Source organism: Cajanus cajan, chromosome 1 (genome assembly GCF_000230855.2).
Source record: "Cajanus cajan strain Asha chromosome 1, NIPB_CcT2T_4, whole genome shotgun sequence".
Lineage (NCBI taxonomy): Eukaryota > Viridiplantae > Streptophyta > Magnoliopsida > Fabales > Fabaceae > Cajanus > Cajanus cajan.
Genome location: NC_138517.1, coordinates 86697245 through 86717646, shown reverse-complemented (window position 1 = coordinate 86717646; position 20402 = coordinate 86697245). Strand labels below are relative to the sequence as shown.

At 29.8% G+C, this 20402-nt stretch overlaps 3 protein-coding genes across 5 annotated transcripts; all 3 read left to right on the top strand.

Moving 5' to 3' along the window:
* Nucleotides 1–2569: 2569 nt before the first annotated feature.
* On the top strand, nucleotides 2570–5488 carry LOC109790346 (nudix hydrolase 15, mitochondrial). Of its 2 annotated transcripts, none has more exons than XM_083066227.1 (5): nucleotides 2570–2973; nucleotides 3144–3444; nucleotides 4054–4196; nucleotides 4640–4759; nucleotides 4846–5488. In XM_083066227.1, the coding sequence occupies exons 1-5, from the start codon at nucleotides 2911–2913 to the stop codon at nucleotides 5044–5046; spliced, it is 828 nt and encodes a 275-aa protein (XP_082922353.1). In that variant the 5' UTR covers nucleotides 2570–2910; the 3' UTR covers nucleotides 5047–5488. The 2 variants fall into 2 exon arrangements, with proteins under 2 accessions (XP_082922353.1, XP_082922360.1); XM_083066234.1 differs by having other exon boundaries at nucleotides 2574–2973; nucleotides 3085–3444.
* A 3087-nt stretch (nucleotides 5489–8575) lies between these two features.
* LOC109790349 (nudix hydrolase 15, mitochondrial) lies at nucleotides 8576–11336 on the top strand. Of its 2 annotated transcripts, XM_020349482.3 has the most exons (5): nucleotides 8576–8859; nucleotides 8947–9089; nucleotides 9216–9282; nucleotides 10639–10685; nucleotides 10811–11336. In XM_020349482.3, exons 1-5 carry the CDS (start codon nucleotides 8649–8651, stop codon nucleotides 11048–11050), a joined length of 708 nt encoding a protein of 235 aa, XP_020205071.2. In that variant the 5' UTR covers nucleotides 8576–8648; the 3' UTR covers nucleotides 11051–11336. The 2 variants fall into 2 exon arrangements, with proteins under 2 accessions (XP_020205071.2, XP_020205070.2); XM_020349481.3 differs by lacking the exon at nucleotides 9216–9282 and having other exon boundaries at nucleotides 8579–8859; nucleotides 10566–10685.
* Nucleotides 11337–18696: 7360 nt separating this feature from the next.
* Nucleotides 18697–20144, top strand: LOC109790341 (nudix hydrolase 15, mitochondrial). The gene is made up of 4 exons (XM_029269649.2): nucleotides 18697–19099; nucleotides 19185–19327; nucleotides 19558–19677; nucleotides 19815–20144. Exons 1-4 carry the CDS (start codon nucleotides 18847–18849, stop codon nucleotides 20019–20021), a joined length of 723 nt encoding a protein of 240 aa, XP_029125482.1. The 5' UTR covers nucleotides 18697–18846; the 3' UTR covers nucleotides 20022–20144.
* The last annotated feature ends 258 nt before the right edge of the window (nucleotides 20145–20402 follow it).

Here is a 20402-nt window from a genome sequence, read left to right as displayed (position 1 = left end):
TTTTAAAATTTACAAATTTAATCTATGCATTAAGAACTTTAAATTTAACTGTTAAATTATTAAAATTTAATATAAAACATAAGTTATTGAATGAAATAAGTCTAGGTAGACTTTCTCCTAAATGAATACCTTCTTTTGTTGAGGATTAAAATAAAATAAAATACTTAGTTAATGATTAAATAAGTGTAGAAGACCTATATGATAGTGGAGGGAGTACCTAATCCTAATTAGTTGGAGTAGGGCGGAGGTGATTAATTATGATTGGCAATTGTCAACACCTATCCTATCCTACTTGCAATTTCAATGCAGCATCTGTCACTATCTCAATGTCCAACTAAGGAGGGAATATATTATATCATCTGTCAAACTACCCCGATCTAATTGCCTTTATTTTTATTATTTTTTTCAGTTAACTTTTTTATTTATTTATTTATTTTGAACAGCATATAATTCAAATTTTGTTGAGAGGGCTCTAAAAAAATCTCCAAAAAGTAAGCCTACCCTACATAAAGTCATTGCATGCCAATATGACCATTTATTATAATTATTTTCTGGAATCACTTTTCTTCAATCCGAATTTAGCAATAATTAAAAAAATTAAACACTAATCCCAAATTGACTTGGTTTCTTTTGTGCCTAAAAATTTACTGGTCTGGCTTGAACGTTTAACTCACCCGGTTGGGCCAAAATAACCAAGTTCTTTTTGGACTTCTAATTTGATAATTTGGACTGACATTGAGCCCAATCATTTTTTTACTGTCATGGAGTTAAACAATTTTGGTTAAAACCCTTATTTGGTCTCTTATAATATATATATATATATTTTAATTTAGTCTCACTTTAATTTTTAGTTTTAATTTGGTCCCCAATAATTTAAATTATTACAATTTGAGACTTCTGTCCCCAATAATTTAATTATTACAATTTGAGACTTCCGTGCACGATTTACAACCATGAACTAAAATTATCGACCATTCAAGAACCAGAACGGCCCGTTCTGAAACCAGAACGGGCCAATCTAGTTCCAGGTGTATTCAAGAAATTTGGCATCATCTACGTGGCATCCACCTGGCATTCACGTGGCCAAGAGTTAACTCTGTTTAAATCATTTGGACGGAAGTCCCAAATTGTAATAATTTAAATTATTGGGGACCAAATTGAAACCAAAAATTAAAGTGAGACTAAATTGAAATAAAAAAATATTATCAGGGACCAAATAAGGGTTTTAACCAATAATTTTCTTACTTTTAGAATGTATTTATTTAGTATAGGAAAAGTTTTTATTTTCTCGACAATTTGATGTCAAAAATATTAGTTTATCACGTTTAATTTGTTATTTAAAAAAATAGTATTTTTAAGAAACATAATTTCTCAAGAATGATTTTTACATAAATTTCTTATGAAAATATTCCCATAAGAAATGTCAGAAATTAATTTTTTTGAAGTAAAAATAAAATTTTAATGGGATAAAAATATTATGTTATCTTTATTTATTTATTTAATACAGTAAATTTTTTTGATTCTCATGTGATATTTATAAACATTTTACCAACAAAACAGAACATGATTTCCAGTATTTATGATTCTACCGGTAAAATTAAGTGAAAGAGATTGTTAACTTAATTGAATAGAAAAATTCTTATTAAGATGGTAAATAAGCAATTTACTTAATTTTACAAAAATATTTAATTCTTAGCTTTGTTAAACGTCATTTATCTTAATTCTCAATGTCAGTGAAATGTAATAAAAATTAAAATAAATGGCGTTTTACAAAATTAAATATGAAAGTGATAATTTTATATTTTTATATAATGATCAATATTGTATTTTTGCTAGAGTTCCAAATAGCTATAGAATAGGGCGTACATTTCCTATAAAATGAAACACCGCACCTCCTTTTTCTTTTTTGTTTTTTGTCTGGTTCAATGAACATTCCAATTTTTCTTTTCTCTTGTGCCCATTTCATACGGCAAATTTTATTCGTGCAATATAACAGATGCCAATGACAGATTTTGGCTTCATTTAGATAAATAGTTTAATCAAACACGTGCATATTATATAAGTTATTTTTATAACAAAAAAAATTAAAATTAAACTGTTTTCATAGAAGTTATAAGTAATTTTTATAGGTATAAACAACTTATAAATATATCATAATATTTTCATAGACTTTCCTAAATACTTAAAAGAAGTGTTTATGTCATGAAATAAATCCAAATAAATAAGCTCATCCTAAGACACTCTTTCTCACAAATTTTTTCCTTTAAAAAAGAAGAAAGAATCCAATTTAATTTATTGGTTCAAAGTTCAAACACTGACACATTAACAATCGAACGTTACAAATAAATTATTGATTACAAGTAAATGTGGATAACAACAAAAAATAATGAAATCTGGTCCTGAGAGTTTTGCATTAAAAGCCGGCATTTTGGATAACCAAAAACGTTACCGTCTCATAACTAGCCCTCGTGCATTTTTAATGCGAGTCAGTCAGTATGAGAACCTCCCAACTAGAAGAGCAATAATATAATCTCAAGACCAATGTTGAAATCACAAGCCTAACAATACTACATTACTCTGCACATTTCTAATCTTAAGAAAAATTTGTTGCATTAAACATTTTTCCATTTCTGATCTTTCATAGTGGCCATTGGGGGAAAAAAGGCAAGCTAAGATATTTGGAATCATAATTTCTTCTCCAAAAATTGCATTTGTCATTACTCCTTGTTGCCTGATTAGTTTGACGAATTTCAGTGTCATGTGTGTCATAAATGTGACATTAGGATTGGATAACAAACCTGTGAAGCTGTGGTTTTTACTGGAAACTAGAGAGACTCATGATTGTTGGTTGTTACTGATAATAAAAAGAATGAAGAAGATGGGGGAATAGGGTAGGATTAGGACCAAAAAATGCAGACACTACTCATATGGCACTTTTTCCACTTCAAGGAAATTAATAGTTGCCAAAAACAGGTATTCCTTCACATCATTCAATCAAAGAACATGTACCATTCTACCTGCTACCCATTTTTATTAATTTCTAAATGTTCAAATATCATTAGTACGTGCTATATTATGATGTAGTTAACTGCACTCATGGCTTCTATTGTGAGAAGATCATAATCATAACTTTTCTCTCCAAGTTCATGGATTCTTCAAACTCCAATGGAGGAGGACCACAGAGGCTCCTGGACTTGGCAGAAAGGCTCCGCCTTTACAAGCCCCCACCATTCCCTGAAGACATCTTGGATCAGATCATGGAAGAGAATGAAGGGAAGGTCGTATCACAAGCGAGTTTAACTGAATCAGCCACACCAATTGCTCAAAACACAGAAAAATTCAGATACAAGAGAGCTGCTGTTTTGATCTGCATCTTTGAAGGGGATGCTGGGGAGCTAAGGGTGATACTCACAAAACGCTCTTCCAAGCTTTCCACTTACTCGGGTCAGTCCAGTTTCATTTATACAAGTGTTGTTTGTTTAAAGATTTTGAACGAATGAAGGACTACGTGTTTGTTTGATTCCGCCGTGGGTGAAAACTCTTCAGACAGGCAATAGTTGTAGTACAGCGAACAGAATTAGTCTACGATCAAGAGGAGTGAGAATTACGTACAGTAGAACAAAAACAAAAAGGAGACAATGTTTTGTGACTTTTTCTTTTAATCTATTGAAATTACAATGAAGGTATTAAAATTCAAATTTAAGATTATGTACATAATACTAATCTAGTGGTTCATGTTTTGTGACTTTTGTTTTTTTCTTTAAGAATTTGATATATTAAATATGACATAGGTTTAAATTGCCGTCACTGTTGATAAAAAGTTGTGGACAAATGTGACTATGTGACAACAATTGCAGTTACAACGCAGTTTCAGTGACTTTAAAAGTCTTGATATTGTGGCTAAAATTACAATCCTCAATAGTTTTTTTTAAAACCTAGTGACATGTTTGAAAAGTGTTTTTTTCCCTACCCTTCATATTTAGGCACTTGGACTCAAGAGGGGATATGCAATGAGGAACGTGTGTGTTGCATGTTGTTGACTTTCTTTTGCAGGTGAAGTGGCCTTGCCTGGCGGGAAAGCAGAGGAGGGGGACAAGGATGATGGGGACACTGCAAAAAGAGAGGCAATGGAGGAAATTGGGTTGGACCCTGAACTTGTCGATGTTGTTACTTTTCTTGAACCATTTTTTTCAAAGGTATGAATTCCTTTTTACACCCCCATTTGTTTGAGCAGTTGATTGACTTGGTTGGCTGGCTAGTGGCTGAAAGAAAAATTGAGCACATCAATTATGTACTCCAAATGTGAAAATTATTTCATTGATGTCTCTGGATCCAAATGTGGTTCATTTAAAAAGTTGGTTTGTTGTCACTTGTTTCATATTTGTTGTTTAAATTCCACATGTAAGGTTTGCACGGTTCATATTAGTCTATATTCTGTGGTTACAATCAGAATTTGGAGAGCTTTTGAATACTCATTAAATATTTTAAAAATAATGGCAAATTGGCAGTTCTTTCTAGGAAGTTTTCGCCTTTCTTTGGAATTTGATGTCATGCAATTTTTTTCTTGATTGATAAATGATTAATTTGAAAACTATTTGTAAAGTTTCCTTTAATCCTCCGTTTATTTTTTCTGTTGTAGTACCTCATGAGAGTGGTTCCTGTCATTGGCATTCTTCATGACAAAAAGGCATTCAAACCTGTCCTGAATCCTGCTGAAGTAGAAGTTGTATTTGATGCACCTTTAGAAATGTTTCTCAAGGTCCACTCTTAGTAATATTTCAGTATTATTTGTTTTACATTCTCGGTATTCATCTATAAATTGTCTAATGTCATTATATTAATCAGAATGAAAATAGGAGTGAGGAGAAGATGCAGTGGATGGGAGAGAATTATCTGATACATTTGTTCGACTATGAAATCGAGCATAAAAAATACCTTATATGGGGTTTAACTGCTGGGATCTTGATAAGAGCTGCATCAATTGTGTACCAGCAACCGCCAGCTTTCATGGAGCAGAATCCTAAATTCAAGCTTCCTCGGACATAACTATGTAATGCATTGAATTTGACATTTAATGTATTTTAGCCCTTAACATCTTTTCATCCTACAGTAATATTCATCACAACTGTAGATTTCAAGAACAGGTAGGTTATACTAAGAAAGAAAAACTGTCCTAGCTCTTGGAATTCATATTTCTACTTGCAGAATGCCATCATAAGTTGCATTGGTTTACTTCAAAAGATGTATCAAGAATCTTAGAAACATTTGCTAATAATTTGTTTTACTTAGTTATCTATTTTCAGTTTAGAAATTCTTCTGACTTTGTGAGAGAGTAGCGAGGTTCAATCAATAGTAAATGGCGATGTTGTGGTTGGGTACACCATTGATTGGAATAGGAGAGTAGGGTTACTAGATCAAGATGTTTGGCTTGTTATTTTGTAGAATTTGTGTGATGCAATAAAGGAACCGTGTGGCAACTAACACGAAAGGAGTTTGCCAAAACATTATATAATATATTATAGATGGAACTTCGTTATTTATTTATTTGAATTATCTACTCATACGAAAGGAGTTTGCCAAAACAAGATTATATATTATATTACACAATTTTACACTGAATTCTGATACCAAGAAACAAACAAACTAATTAATTTGGCCATGTTTGGTTCTACTTCAAGATATGAATCGGTTCAACTTAGCCAAAAGCTGGATAAATTGAGACTAGCTTTCACATTTTTGGCGGATTATACTCAAAAATGAAGAAACGCACATTTATGATGTCAATACATACATACACACTCTAATAGTTACTATCACGTGTCATGAATAACAATAACAATAAATGTAAGCGGTATGATGATTATGGTGGACAAGCTTATCATATTGTTAAAATCCTTTTTTTTAGAAGCTATTTGGATTTAATGATCACCACTTATCTTTCACTCTAATAGTGATGTACTCGTCACAAAATCACTTATCAAGCATGACCACCTTCTAATCGTCGTTGTCACTGTGAAACTTGGCACAGTCAAAATGGATTTATGGAAGCAGATTAGGGCTTCAAGGATTTGATCCGGTTGGGTTTCGACGAGAGAGACACAACTATGGAGAAAGTGTGTGACGATGTCAAAGATGGAGTGAGAAGGGTGGTCTGAGTGAGTACACAGTGATGAGGGAGTGGGTGGTGTGGCAGTCGAAGGATAGATCAAGCTTAAGAATGAAGTTGTGGTTGGTGTAGGCATAGCGAAGGAGGGTGAAAGCAGCGTAGTAAAGGAAGAAGGGTGAGGCTGAGGGAGTGCAGGCGATGGAGTGGGGAGGGTAGTCTTGCAGTTGTGGCAAGAGCGAGGGAGGTTGACAATAACGTTGGTCTCTTCCTTGAATGAAATAGATTTGAAAATCTTGTCTTCATAGACTTTCTCTACTTCTTTGATGTTTGCTGGTTTCTCTTTGATGGTTGTTGGTTTCTCTTTAGGTTCAGCTTCAACTTCAATGGTGATTATTAACTTTTCTACAAGTTTAGGTTCAACTTGAGTAGTTGGTATGGAAGAAAGTCGATGACGAGTTACACTTCTTCTGTCAGATATAGTTTTTGGGGTTTGTCAAAGTTGATTTTTGGGGTTCTTCGACTGTGGATGGATTGGAAGGAAAAAATTATCAACAAAAAGAAACACAGCCGAGGGTGTTGGTGGGGGTGATGAAAGTGTCTATCTAGTCGTTTGACTCAGAGGAGCGAAAAGGGGCGATGACAATGGTGATATAAAAGTGGACGGGTGTTAGGAGCAGTTGAGTGAAATTTAGGTTTTTTTTTTGGACAAAATAGTCATTTATCACTAAAAAATAAAATTAATATATTAATAAAAAAATTTATCATCAAATAAATTTAAACCATTCAATTTAATTATTTATATATCTAACAATATTTTTTACTTCTCCATCGATGAATCAAATGAAAATTATATTTTTTATTTGTTGGTCTACCTATACCTATATATTATATGATGTATTGGTCCACCATAAGTTTTATCATAAATGCAACATACGGAATATGTCTTTGCGAGAAATGTTATATAGTAATTTAGTTAAGTTTATTAGAATGATCAAAAGATAAGTTTAAACTTCTCTTGGGATAATATATATATATATATATATATATATATATATATATATAAATTTTGAAGAGAAATGTTAATAAACTTTTTTGATATATTCTTCTCCTACACACGTTTTTTTATTTGGTAAAATTTATTAAGTATCATAACATTGTATAAATCTCTCTTAATTTAACGAGTCGTATATGATTTTATAATTTTAATAAATAAAAGACTTAAATGCAATTTTTTTTAGGTATAGTAGTTTGAAGTTTAAATTGGATAATTTTAATTTATCAAATATTATAATTGTGTATTTTTTGTCCTACCAACTTTTAATTGAACAATTTTAATATCTCAAATATTGCAATTATGTAATATTAATTTTTCAAAATATTATAATTATGCAAGAGTGAAAATTATAATATATATATATTATTTAAATAGGTCAAAATTTGTATATTTGTAATACTTGAATGATTAAAATTCTACAATATTTGAAACACTAAAACTACTTAATTAAAATTTTAGGATTATAAATTATGACATTTAAAGAACTAAAATTATTCAATTAAATTTTTAGAGATCAAAATGATATAATTATAATATTAAAGAAATTAAAAATGAAATTAAATCATAATAAAAAAAGTATATTTTGAAAGAATTTTATAAAAGATCTTAATAACATCTTTCAGTGCTCTAATATTATGTTACAAATTTTAATGCTTGAACTTTTTTTTACATTATTTTTCATAAAATTGTGAAAAGATTGTCAAGATTATTTTATTAAAAATTATCATAAATGTTAAGTTTATATTTTTTTTATTAGCAATAATCATACTTCTGATTATAACATATCATTACTCGCTAACTAATAGTTTTGTAATAGTAATTAGTCCCTGAATATGAGACATGGAATGTATAGAACATGTGGTATAGCTATGTAATATATTATATATATATGTATTATGTGTATGTTTTATAACATTATCGTGTTATATAGATACATTTGTTTAAAAATGAAATTTATTTAATTAAAAGATTTAAATAAGTGATAAGTTATGTTTTTGACAAAAAAAAATTGTTTTATTAAAATTATGGATTAAATTGAGAACGATATATTAGAAATTAATTTGATCAATTTTTTTACATTATTTCTATAAAATTGTAAAAAGACTATAGGGTTATTTAATTAAAAATTATAAAAAATGCTAAGTTTATTTTTTATTGATAGCGATAATCATTCTTTTCATTATAACATATATTATTACCCGCTAACTAAAAGTTGTTCTAAAAGTAACTAAAATAAAATTACCATATCCATTTATTTCATATATATTAAAATTTAAGATAGGAAAATAAGAGTGAAAAATTGTTATTTTTAGATTAAAATATTCTTATTTAATATGTGGTAAATTATTATTATTATTATAATTATAGTAATTATTACTAAGTAGAGATATAAGAGAAAGAATTAGATTTGTAAAATATGAAAACCTTTTAACATTAACAAGTAACAAGAAAGAAGAAAGGATCGCGAGTAGCGGAAGAAGGAAGGGAATGAGTTCGAACAGGGCGGAGGTACGTGGTTCACAGAGATTACAAGCTTTGCTTCATCATCTTCGCTCTTCCCATTCGATGCCCATCAATTCCGATTCAAAACTCTCCGTTTCAAAGAGAGCTGCTGTTCTGATCTGTGTCTTTGAAGGCGCCGATGGGAATCTGCGAGTATTCCTCACGCAGCGAGCTTCCTCTCTCTCAACCCACTCCGGTCTCTGCCTCACTCTTTCCGCTGTAAAGTTTGGGTCTTTTTGACCGTAACTCAAATGGGTTGGTGTTGGTGTTGTTGTTGTTGCAGGTGAGGTTGCTTTGCCAGGTGGCAAGACAGAGGAAGACGACGCTGACGATGTACACACAGCCTTGAGAGAGGCCAAGGAGGAAATTGGCTTGGACCCTTCTCTTGTTTCTGTTATCACAATTCTCGAACCCTTCCACACTAAGGTATTAAGCTTCCTTTCTCCACTTCAATTTAATACTGCCCTCTGTCTATCTATGTTTTCAACTTCATCATAGATTACTTCAATTTAACGGTGCCCGTCAAATAATGCTACGTTCTTCTTCATGTAGAATCAGAAAAAAGTTGAAATTGTTAAAATTAGCCTACCGTCAAAGATCTCAAGTCAACTGACCAAAAGTGAGGATATAAAGAAGAGGATCATCATCTTACAAATCGATTCTATAAGATTAAATTAGGTCAAAACTTCTATCATTAAGATAGCATCCGAGTCTATCTTAGTGATGTGATTGTTGTTTAGGTCTATAGTATCATCTACCATTAAGTTGTTATCAAATCATCCATAGATGTTTAATCTTGTAGATTTCACACTCAGGAAGCCTCCTTCTCTACATACCGAAGGTGTGATGAAAATTTCATATTAACCAGGAATATAAATTTATTTGGATAAACTTTTCTATTAGTACTTTTAGAAGAAAAAATAAAAAAATAAAATTTTTTTTTTCATAAGATAAAATCAACTTATGTATAAATTAATTTGTATAAGCTCTCTTATATAATTTATACATAAAGTTACAATTTAACTTTTACATAAATTAGTTTTAATTTATGAAAAAGTTTGTTTATTTTTTCTTCATATTTTTTTTCTCCCAAAAGCACTCTTAGAAAAATTCATCCCAGTAGACCCTTTATTAATCAAGTGAGGAGTAATCTAATCTGCTGGTAAATATTTCAATCAAATTGAACAAACCCTTTTCTTAGATCCTGAGTGACAGTGCAGTCATGTTAACACACTCACGTGATTAACCACCTTTCTGCTGTCCTGCCTACAAGCTCCAACTCTGATGGTCTTGGGGTTCTAATTCAGGAAAAACCTGCTTTTCTAAATCCAAGATTCTTAATCAGATAGGTTAAATTCGGCAATTCTAGAAAATGTTAGTATTTTACTCATAGTCACGTTTGGAATTCAATTATTAAATGCCGAGCTAATCAGTATCTTGCTATCTTTATTATAGTATTTAGCTCAAAGCTTCTTCAATTATGCCCAGTTTGGATTGGCTTTTAGCTTATGAGAGATTTTCAACTATAAAACTATATTATTAAGGCTTTTCTAAGCCAAGAAGGCAGAGTTTTGGTGCTTTGGAGAAATTAGACGAGGCAGCTTCTAAGAAAGTTGAGAAATTTATAAATTGATTTTAACTTATATGAGAAATTTGATTCAGTTTACATTCTTGATATATTTTTTTTCCTTCTCCTGAGCATGTATGTAGAAATATAGAAATCTAGCTAGTTTTGATACTATTAAGGCACATGTTATCCAGGCTCAAGTTCATCTGCTCGTAGTGCAATTTTAGATTCTATTTTATTTCAGTCATTATTTTCTTTGGTGATTCAATCCGAATTTTTTAAATATTTGCTTAACTCAATACCCTTACAAGTTACAAGGGGGTTTTTAAGTGCAGTATGGCATTACAATAATACCTGTGGTTGGAATACTGTCTGACAAGGATGCATTTTCACCAATTTTGAATCCAGCTGAAGTTGAAGCAATATTCGATGTTCCATTGGAGATGTTCCTCAAGGTTTGTGCTACCGTTCCTGTTCTCTCTTAAAATTTCGTACTCTTATTTTTCCTGGTGGAAATTTTGGTGCACTTTTGACATAAATGCAAATAAACTTAATTTGTAACATGATGCTGTGAGTGCAGAATAATAACAGGAGAGCTGAAGAAAGAGAATGGATGGGGGAGAAGCATCTTGTACATTATTTTGATTATGAGGTTGGGAATAAGAAGTATGTGATATGGGCTATAACTGCTGCAATCTTAATTAGGGCGGCAACTCTTTTACTTCAGCAACCACCTGCTTTTCTAGAGCAGAGGCCTGAAATATGGGGAGGAATTACTGAAAGTGACATGATAATACTAGGGAGTAGTACTTCCAAATAATGATTTTATCTTTCAAGTTTTGTATAATAATTTAACACATGAAGCTGTTCTGCATTCTTTGGCAATTAAAAGAATTAGAGAAATAAATTGAATTCAGGAAGGAACTGAGGGAGAGTGAGTGGATTTATGAAGCCCTTCTTGATACAGAAATCATGATGGCCACAAGAAGGATATTAATAAAAATGGAGTTTCACTAACAATTTAGTACATTTTATCATGCTGATTAAGTTACTCTTGGAGTGTATTTTGCTATGAATTTTCTAATATTTAACCTTCTTGATACCAAGGGGAATTGTTGGTTGATTCACTTGTTTGCTAATTGATTTAAGTAGATAAAGTCATTATGTAATTAACCAAGTTTTTTGACTTCTAATCAATGAAAAGTTGCACTTTTCTTTTTTTAATTTCTATTTTATTTAAGGGGTTATGGAGCAACTGCAAAGGAAAAAAAAATTTTGGTTGCGCAATGCAATGTTGTCATGCTGATTATCAATGGCAGTGGCAAATAATAATGTGATTATCACTGTAACTTAATCTTATTACTGATTTTAATTAAAAAAATTCTGGCATTAAGAGCCTGTTTAGTTTGTCTTTAAAATTAATTATTATTACGATGCATGGTCTGATATAAAAATACGTAATTAAGATTATTTAAATATATATTAATTGTTACAATAATTTAAAATTAGAATTAACTTTATCCAATTTCTTTTTCTTTTCAAAATAAGCCCCCTAACACTTTTTAAAATGCGAAAGTAAAATTTTAAATTTAGGCAAATAATAAATCAACGGATAGGCCTTTGAACTTTGAAGTGACTATTTATTATTTGTCTTATTTTAAAGGTTTATTTTAAAAAATTTAACAATGTGAACCTTTTATCATATTTCATAATAGATATAATTTAATATCCGGATTGAGTTAGATAATATAAAAAGTATTTTGGAGTAAAAGGGTGTCTCACTCAAGCTTTTAAGGATTAGAGTTTAAAGATATGATAATGTTAAATAATGATGTATAATAGAGATGAATGTTTTTTTGTTATGTTAATACATTATAGTGAACCAATGAAATTCAATCTTAACAATTGTTTGTTTCTCTATCAATTTTTATAATTTATTATGATCAAGTGTTTGGTAAAAGTTTTAAAATAATTTTACAAGTTTATTTGTGTCTTTTTGTTGAGCTTTAATTCATGCATGTTGATTCACCTATCAACAAACTAAAATCTTATTTAAGTGGGTTTGAGGTAGTTGTAGTTTTAGTCAAAATTTGTTGAATATTAACGAGTTCATTTGAGAAATGATATCTAAATTCAAAATACTACAATGAGATTTGGTACATTTGTCAATTCATTAGCAACTATCCTTAAATATTATTGCACAGTAAAAACAAAACTTGTAAACTCGTGATAACTAAAAATAAATATTTACAATTTGATTTTGATATTTTAATGGAGTAGAAGTTACACTTAAAAGAACACTATAGATATTAAAGATAAAGGGAAAGCAAGAAAATTCAATGTAATTTTTATTCTTAACTTATCCTACATGGATTAAATGATATTTTAGGTCAACTCAATTTGGTTTGTATTACTTTTGGATTATTATTTTTTTCAATCCAATCTAGTTCATGTCAGACCATTGTGTCAAATTATCCCTAATTAAAATTGAATAAAAAAATAATTATACATTAAAAATTTTAATCTATTTTCTAAAATGAAAAAGACAAAATTAATTGTTGCATGATTAAGCCTTGAGGCAAGGAAGGAGCCAAATAGCCAATAGGAAATGGTGCTGCTTTTCATAAATATATCAAAATGAATCGGATATGGAAACCATTTGAAGATTATTAGAAGTTGGTGTTTCATAGAATCATAGTGTACATCACATGATGCCAAGGCATATTACTTATTATTTTTTTTATGAAGAGTTTATAATTTCTTCTCATCAAGTAATCTTTTTATAGGGTTAACGGATAAAGCGGTAGCTCCGATCATAATTTCATATTCAAGATAAATATCAAATTCTAATTCTTAATTAAAGGACATAAGAACTGCTTGATTAACAATTTTAGTAGGATAACTTTTAGTAGATCATTTCAGTATGATATGTCATGTGAGGAATACGGAATCTATAAAATTCAACACCTAGGACAACTTTTAGTAGGACATTTCAGTATGATATGTCATATAAGGAATTTGGAATCTATAAAATTTAACACCTAAAACTCTTGTAAACAATTGTTAATTCATTATCCAAAAAAAAAAAAAAAAAAAAAAAGCAACATGTGGTTGTACCTTTCTTGCTGGAATTTGGAGCTGCCTTTGTTAATGGGGTGTTGCACGTTGTGAGGGGTCAACAACGCCAAAGTGAACTATTACATTATTATTAGTAGTATTATTATTCTCTTTCAAATAAGTCATTAATTTTATCTAAACTTATTTTTTTGTCGAATTAAGTGAGTTAGATTAAAATGATCAAATTTTATTTAGATTATTCTTTTTCAGATCTACACTTACCTTACTTATATATGCTAAGCGAAAATTAATAATTAATTTATTTTAGAAGGAAATAAATTAATAATATATTATTTTTTTTATATATTTATGTTTGACTTATTTTTTTTAAAGTTATGGTATAGATATTTCCAAAATAATAGGTAGATTTATGTTGAGAAGTGCAAACACCACCTATCATATGTAATAAAATTTTACATAATTTAATATGTAAATTTTGATTTTAATATTTATAAAGACTAAATATTTTTTTTGGTGTCCTTCCAAGTACGAACCCTACACGATCACACTTTTAACCGTGCATAAGGCCGTCATTGAATTAATAAGTAAGATTTAACAAAAATTGTACTCTATCTTTTCTATTTTGTTTTGATGTGTAAAATTTATAAGATACAACTAATATTTTTTATATCATAAAAAGTATTGTACAATTTCTTAATATTTTTTTTATTTTTTATATTAATCAAATTGTCTTTTATTTATATTTTTTATCTTATAATAAATAGTTAAGGGTATTGTAACAACTTATCTTGATCCTTATACTTAATAGAATCATCTACTAATAATAGAAACAATTACCATCATCTAAGATTAACACTTAAACATTAAACAAATTATGAAATCACAATAACTATATAAACATATTTACAATAAAGGTCACATCACCAATAGAGTTACATTAGAATAACCCAACCAAAAACCAGCAACAAGCCATCTTTCATCATGGTTACTCAACAACAAGAACCTACCTCCAACTAACTCTACCTTGCTTTCATGTAAACATGATTATCATAGTCCAACTACTAAGAAAACATATAACAGTAAGCTAGATTTCAAAAGTAATCAACATAATGCAAATATAAAAGTATACAAATATACAACTAATAACCCCATGTAAACCAAAAAACAAGACACCTCATGATTCACGACATATCAACACACCAAACATTTCCACATGGTATTCATCACCCTTACATAAGTAAGCAATTTACTTCATATGATACATTATATTTTACTACATCAATGTCATTCCACCATATAAACAACAAGTATATGAACAACAACAAATTACATCACATTATATACATACATCACAAATAATGCGTCGTTACACATACACCTACAAAGGTCTCCCATAATATGGTGAATAGTTTAAATGACTTAACTTTACCAAACCAACACGACCTTTTTAATCAATATAGTTCAACTTGACTCTTATAGTGTGTACACTTATAGCCGGTATGTCTTGACCTGGTCCACATACCACATCAACTAAGATTCTAGAAGAGATTCAACAATCCACTCCAAGAGATAATACTTACTTAGTGAGGATTTTTTAACCACTAGGTTCATAAAACATTGCACCAATATCCATACAATGGGATATTCAACTTTCAGAAACAATCTCTCCTCTAGTCCTAAGTCGATCACATACTTAAATGTTTATAGCACTCTCATCATCACACCTCAACAATATACATCTATATCCATTATCCCAAGTCAATGTATATAGAACTATCAATTGAAATCAGTTTATAGCATACAAATACATCTCAACAATTCAACCATGAAACTATCTATATATGTTATCCTTGACCAACATACATAGAACAATTATCACCAACTAACATACAACATGTAATAGACTCATCTAACCTATTCATATGCACCATTTCATCATACAAATAACAAGAATTTTCAAAGCAACATGCACTCGACGCCACACACCTGGCTCTTGACGCCATTAAGGTAGGGAACTCTCTACCTTACCCACGTTCGACGTTATACAACCTGTGCTTAACGTGGATTAGGTAAAGTCTCATGCCCTGCCTTAGTCTAACTCAAGATGATTTTCTCTCCTCACGCCCAACACCACTCCTTTGGTGCTAGACGCCAATTTAGATAGAGTCAATTCTTTCATCCCACGTCCAACGCTATTCAAACCATGTCCAATGCCTTTTCAACTTGAGGTAATTCTCTATCCTTATTCTCGGCACCACCAATCATGTGCCTAGCGTGAGCAAGACAAAGGTCCCTTGTTGAAGTCATGCCCAACGCGATAGTGAGTTATACACATAATAGACTCACAAACTTGCCCTTCCTTCACTAGAAAACTAGAAACTCCACATGCAATGTAAAAATTCATATATATCAATAATCCACAACTTGAATTCAAGCCAAAAGTAAACATGTAACCAAGTACAAAATCAGAATCACCAAGTTTCTATATTGGAAACCAAAAACTCAAGGTTCCACCATCTCCTTCTAAAATCATGCATATTTAACCACCCCATTGCAACCAAATAGCATCCATTACATATACACAATTCAAATGTCCAATCATGAATTCATTTCTAGCTTCTGTTACTTCTGAAAATCTCCAGATTGAGAAGAAAAAAAAAAAAAAAAAAACTCCGAGCCAACACCAAAGCTTTGCACTAACACCACCTCGATTCTCAGCCTCAAATGCTTTGAATCACTACTCTAAGGATCAACAAGAACTTTCTAAGCCTTTGGGAAATCTAGAAAGTAGAAGAAGAAGGATCAAACTCTAGAGCTTCTTTCTCTAGTTTATCTTTCAAGGATTATTTAGAATTGAATTTATGAATCTCAATTCTAAAAAGAAACCTTATATATTCTTCCCCTCAGGATCAAATTGGTACTCTACCTAGAGAAACTCTTTATACACCCAAAACTCTTCAAGAGTTCTTCAACTCCCAAAGCTCTAGAGTCACCCTTTAGATTGACAAGATCACATTTAATATTATAGATATTTGTAGATTGAGAAGCTACAAAAATTAAACATATAAAAATGAGACTAAAATGAATGTCATGTTTTACCAATGCATAACATGTATTAATTTATGAATCTAGTGACAAAACTTGTCTGTCAATGAAAGTCCTATTCTATTAGACTGATCATATAACTTTATGATAAAATTATTAAATTATGTTCATTTTTTTAATTCCTGTGTATAAATTTAAAAATATAACTCAATATTTTGTCCTAATTAATCTTACTTATAAAAAAAATTCCTATGGATAGATTTTATTACATCAAGTATGATTAATTACAATTAATATTTCTAATGTGACCTTAAGACAATATATAGTTCTAAAAAGTTAAAAATGTTTTGACTACTCTTTAATTTATTAAAATTATATTAATCACTAAAAATAAAAAATTGAATGAAGAGCTAAGCATTTACATAAACATTATTAATAATGAAAATAAAATAGATAACAATGCATACATACTATTCAACTTAATATTGCATGTACAATAACAACAAATTTATACATACAATATTTCAAAAGTATGCATGTGATTATTTAATAAATTACAAGTATAAATTACAAGTTCTAAATCATCATATAAAATATTTCAACTCAATATTGCATGCTCATATAAATATACAATTTTTCAATAAAATATTTCATACATATTAGAATGCAAAAGAAAAATCTCACATAATAATAGTAAAGAGTCTTTATAAAAAAGTTTGAAAGAGAAACACATTACAAGTTAAAGGAATGATTTAGTGGTTGTTCCTTTGGTTCTACACATGAAGTAGTTGGATTTGATTCTTGCTAAATGTGTTTCATCCAGTTTTACCTTTCCCTTTTTTTATATTAAAAATGAAACTATATTAAAGGAAACATGCCAGGACTCGAAACCACACCCTAACACATACAAAGAGCAAAATTATAAAAAGAACTATTGGTGCATTCATTAATAGGACAAAACAAAATGCTAGAACCAGATCGTGTACTGTTCAACCTTAAGTCGTCTGGTTGAGACCAAAAACTAAATGCTCATTCACTAAAAAAAGGAAAGAAAAAAAAACCTCCATGGTAGAACATCAATACAAGCAAGACAAAGGCTTTACGTGACTTTGATATCAAATGTTAGAAATTTTACTGATCCAAACATATTAAACATGAAAAACAACATATTCAGATCAAGTGAAAGCAAAAATAAGAATCACGAAAAATCAATCTCTAGATATTGTTATCTACTATGAGCTCAGTTCTATATTGTTCTTTTCAAAATCCTTCCAACACAAATCCAAATCTTCACTTTTAATACATGATGGTGTTTTATACTATAGATAAGAGCATATTCATTGACTCTAAAAGAGATCAACACACTCCTTAAGTAGAGTTTTGGTCATCACAAAATTCAACAAAAAAAAAATATATGTAGTAAAATAATAAATATATTCAAATGTTGTTAATAGGGACAATGTGTTGAATCTAGACTTATAATGAATCACATACAAAGTAACTTCCACATAAAAATAGAGTATTTTCAAAATGAAAATATTCTCTTCAAAAGAAGGGCAGGCTTACTCCTATCTTCAAGGAAGTAACCAACATTACATGGTTGAATGCTTACAAGACATGTGACATTGGTTTAAGTTGAATCGACTGTTATTAACAATATATATGGACATTATTAACAATATAATTGAACAAATAAATTTGTAATACAAAAAATTTAAATTATCAATACTTTATACATTTCTACTACATTTAAATATTTAACATTTCTTATTCGTACGAAATCAAAATATGGAAAATAAAAATCTTAGTGTAGTCGTATCTTTACTTACTTTTTATCTCATCTTCATAGTTGATTATTTAAAATATTTCAAATATGATATAAGAAATATTTATAAAAAATTTAATAAGATTATCTTCTTTATTACAACTTATATGTTAATGTACATAAATATATATGAATTTTTCTTCAATTAATTTTTTATTTTTATTTTAAACTCTAAATTTTAATAATAATAAAAGTAAATTATTTTTTTAATCATGTAAATTAAAAAAGACTTATCAAATAAATTAATCAAAGACTTACACATGTATTAAAATTGTTAACTTATTTAAAATTAAAGTTGTTGATCTATTTAATGTTATTAATATAAAATAAATTTTTAAATAAACTAAAATTGACTAATAGTTATGCCTAACTTTTAAAATGGTTATATCTAATTTTTTAAAAAGCTAAATTAAATTTATAAAAAAAAATTATAATAAATAATAGATTAGATTTACTGAATCCCCACGATAATTTGAAACATTAATTATGGATTTGGGACTAATGAAAAAATTACCCACCTACCGACTTCCCAAAAAAAAAGATAAGAAAATTGAAGAGCCACCACCATATATAGCCATATGCAGTTTATTACCTTGGTTGGTGGTTGATGCAAGCTAAATAAATAGTAGTACTTTAGAAGTTTGAAGTTAATTTTCGAAGGAAAAAAAATGCAAAAATATTATCAACAAAGAGATAAACGAACACAGAGAAGAAAGGATCGAGAGATGGGTTCAAACGGTTCACACAGATTGCAGGCTTTGCTTCAACATTTCCAATATTCTCATTCCATGCCCAACAATTCGAATTCAAAACTAATCGTTTCCATGAGAGCTGCAGTTCTGATCTGCGTCTTCGAAGGTGCCGATGGGAATCTGCGAGTATTTCTAACCCAGCGAGCTTCTTCTATCGCAACCCACTCCAGTCTCTATCTCACACTTTCTGGTGTCAAGTTTAGGGTCTTTTTGACAGATACTCAAATGGGTTAGTGTTGTTGTTGTTGTTGCAGGTGAGGTTGCTTTGCCAGGTGGCAAGAGAGAAGAAGGCGATGCTGATGATGTACAAACAGCGTTGAGAGAGGCCAAGGAGGAGATTGGCTTGAACCCTTCTCTTGTTTCTGTTGTCACTCTTCTCCAACCCTTCCAAACTAACGTAATTATCTTTAGCATTAATTGGTTCCTCGACTTTAATTTGAATATTGTGTAGTTAGGGCATCTTTATCTCTATTTCTTAAATTCCTAACCAACATTACAAAACTTGTTTTATCTTGTGGATCCTCTAAGATAAGCTTTATTTAAGCGTCTTTCTTCGCCTAACTCTAATATCGTAGTTAATACATGTGCCGACTCAATTACTAACGATCAAGTGTTTTTTAATTGCAGTATGGCGTTACAGTAATACCTGTGGTTGGAATACTGTCCGACAGGGATGCATTTTCACCAGTTTTAGCTTCGGCTGAGGTTAAGGCAATATTTGATGTTCCACTGGAAATGTTCCTTAAGGTTTATACTTGAGTTCCATTTCTCACTTATATTTATTCTCTCTTTTTTTGGGAGGAAAATTTATGTATACTTGGAGTGTTTTGATCACATATATATGATAAGGTAAACTTACTTGTGAGTTCATGGTTTGATTGCAGAATGATAATAGAAGAGCTGAGGAAAAGGAAAAGATGGGAGAGAAGTATCTTATACATTATTTTGATTATGAGAATGAAAATAAGAAGTATGTGATATGGGGTATTACTGCTTCGATCTTAACTAGCGCAGCTACCCTTTTACTTCAACAGCCACCAGCATTTCTAGAGCAGAGACCTAAAAATTTGGGGAGGAATCACGGAAAGTGACTTCAAAATACTACACAAAATTAGTTCCAAAGTCTAATTGTATTGCATGTCAGCATGTAATGTATACGTTGCGCTGCTACAGAAACCCGTAAGTAACCCGTACGGCTGTTTGAATAAACTTGGAGCCCTTTTTTAAGATAAAAATTGAAATAAATTATTTTAAAAGTTAAATTTTGCTTTTTCATAATATAAAAACAAGATTTTAAATAAATTAATAGGAGATAATTTTTATAAATTAGTTTATGAATAAGTTATTTTAATTTATAAAAAAATTATTTTATTTTATTTTTTTTCTGTTTGAATAAACTTTTTCAAAAATACTCCTAAAAGAGAGAAATAAATAAAATAAAATTATTTTTTTATTACCTAAAATTAATTTAT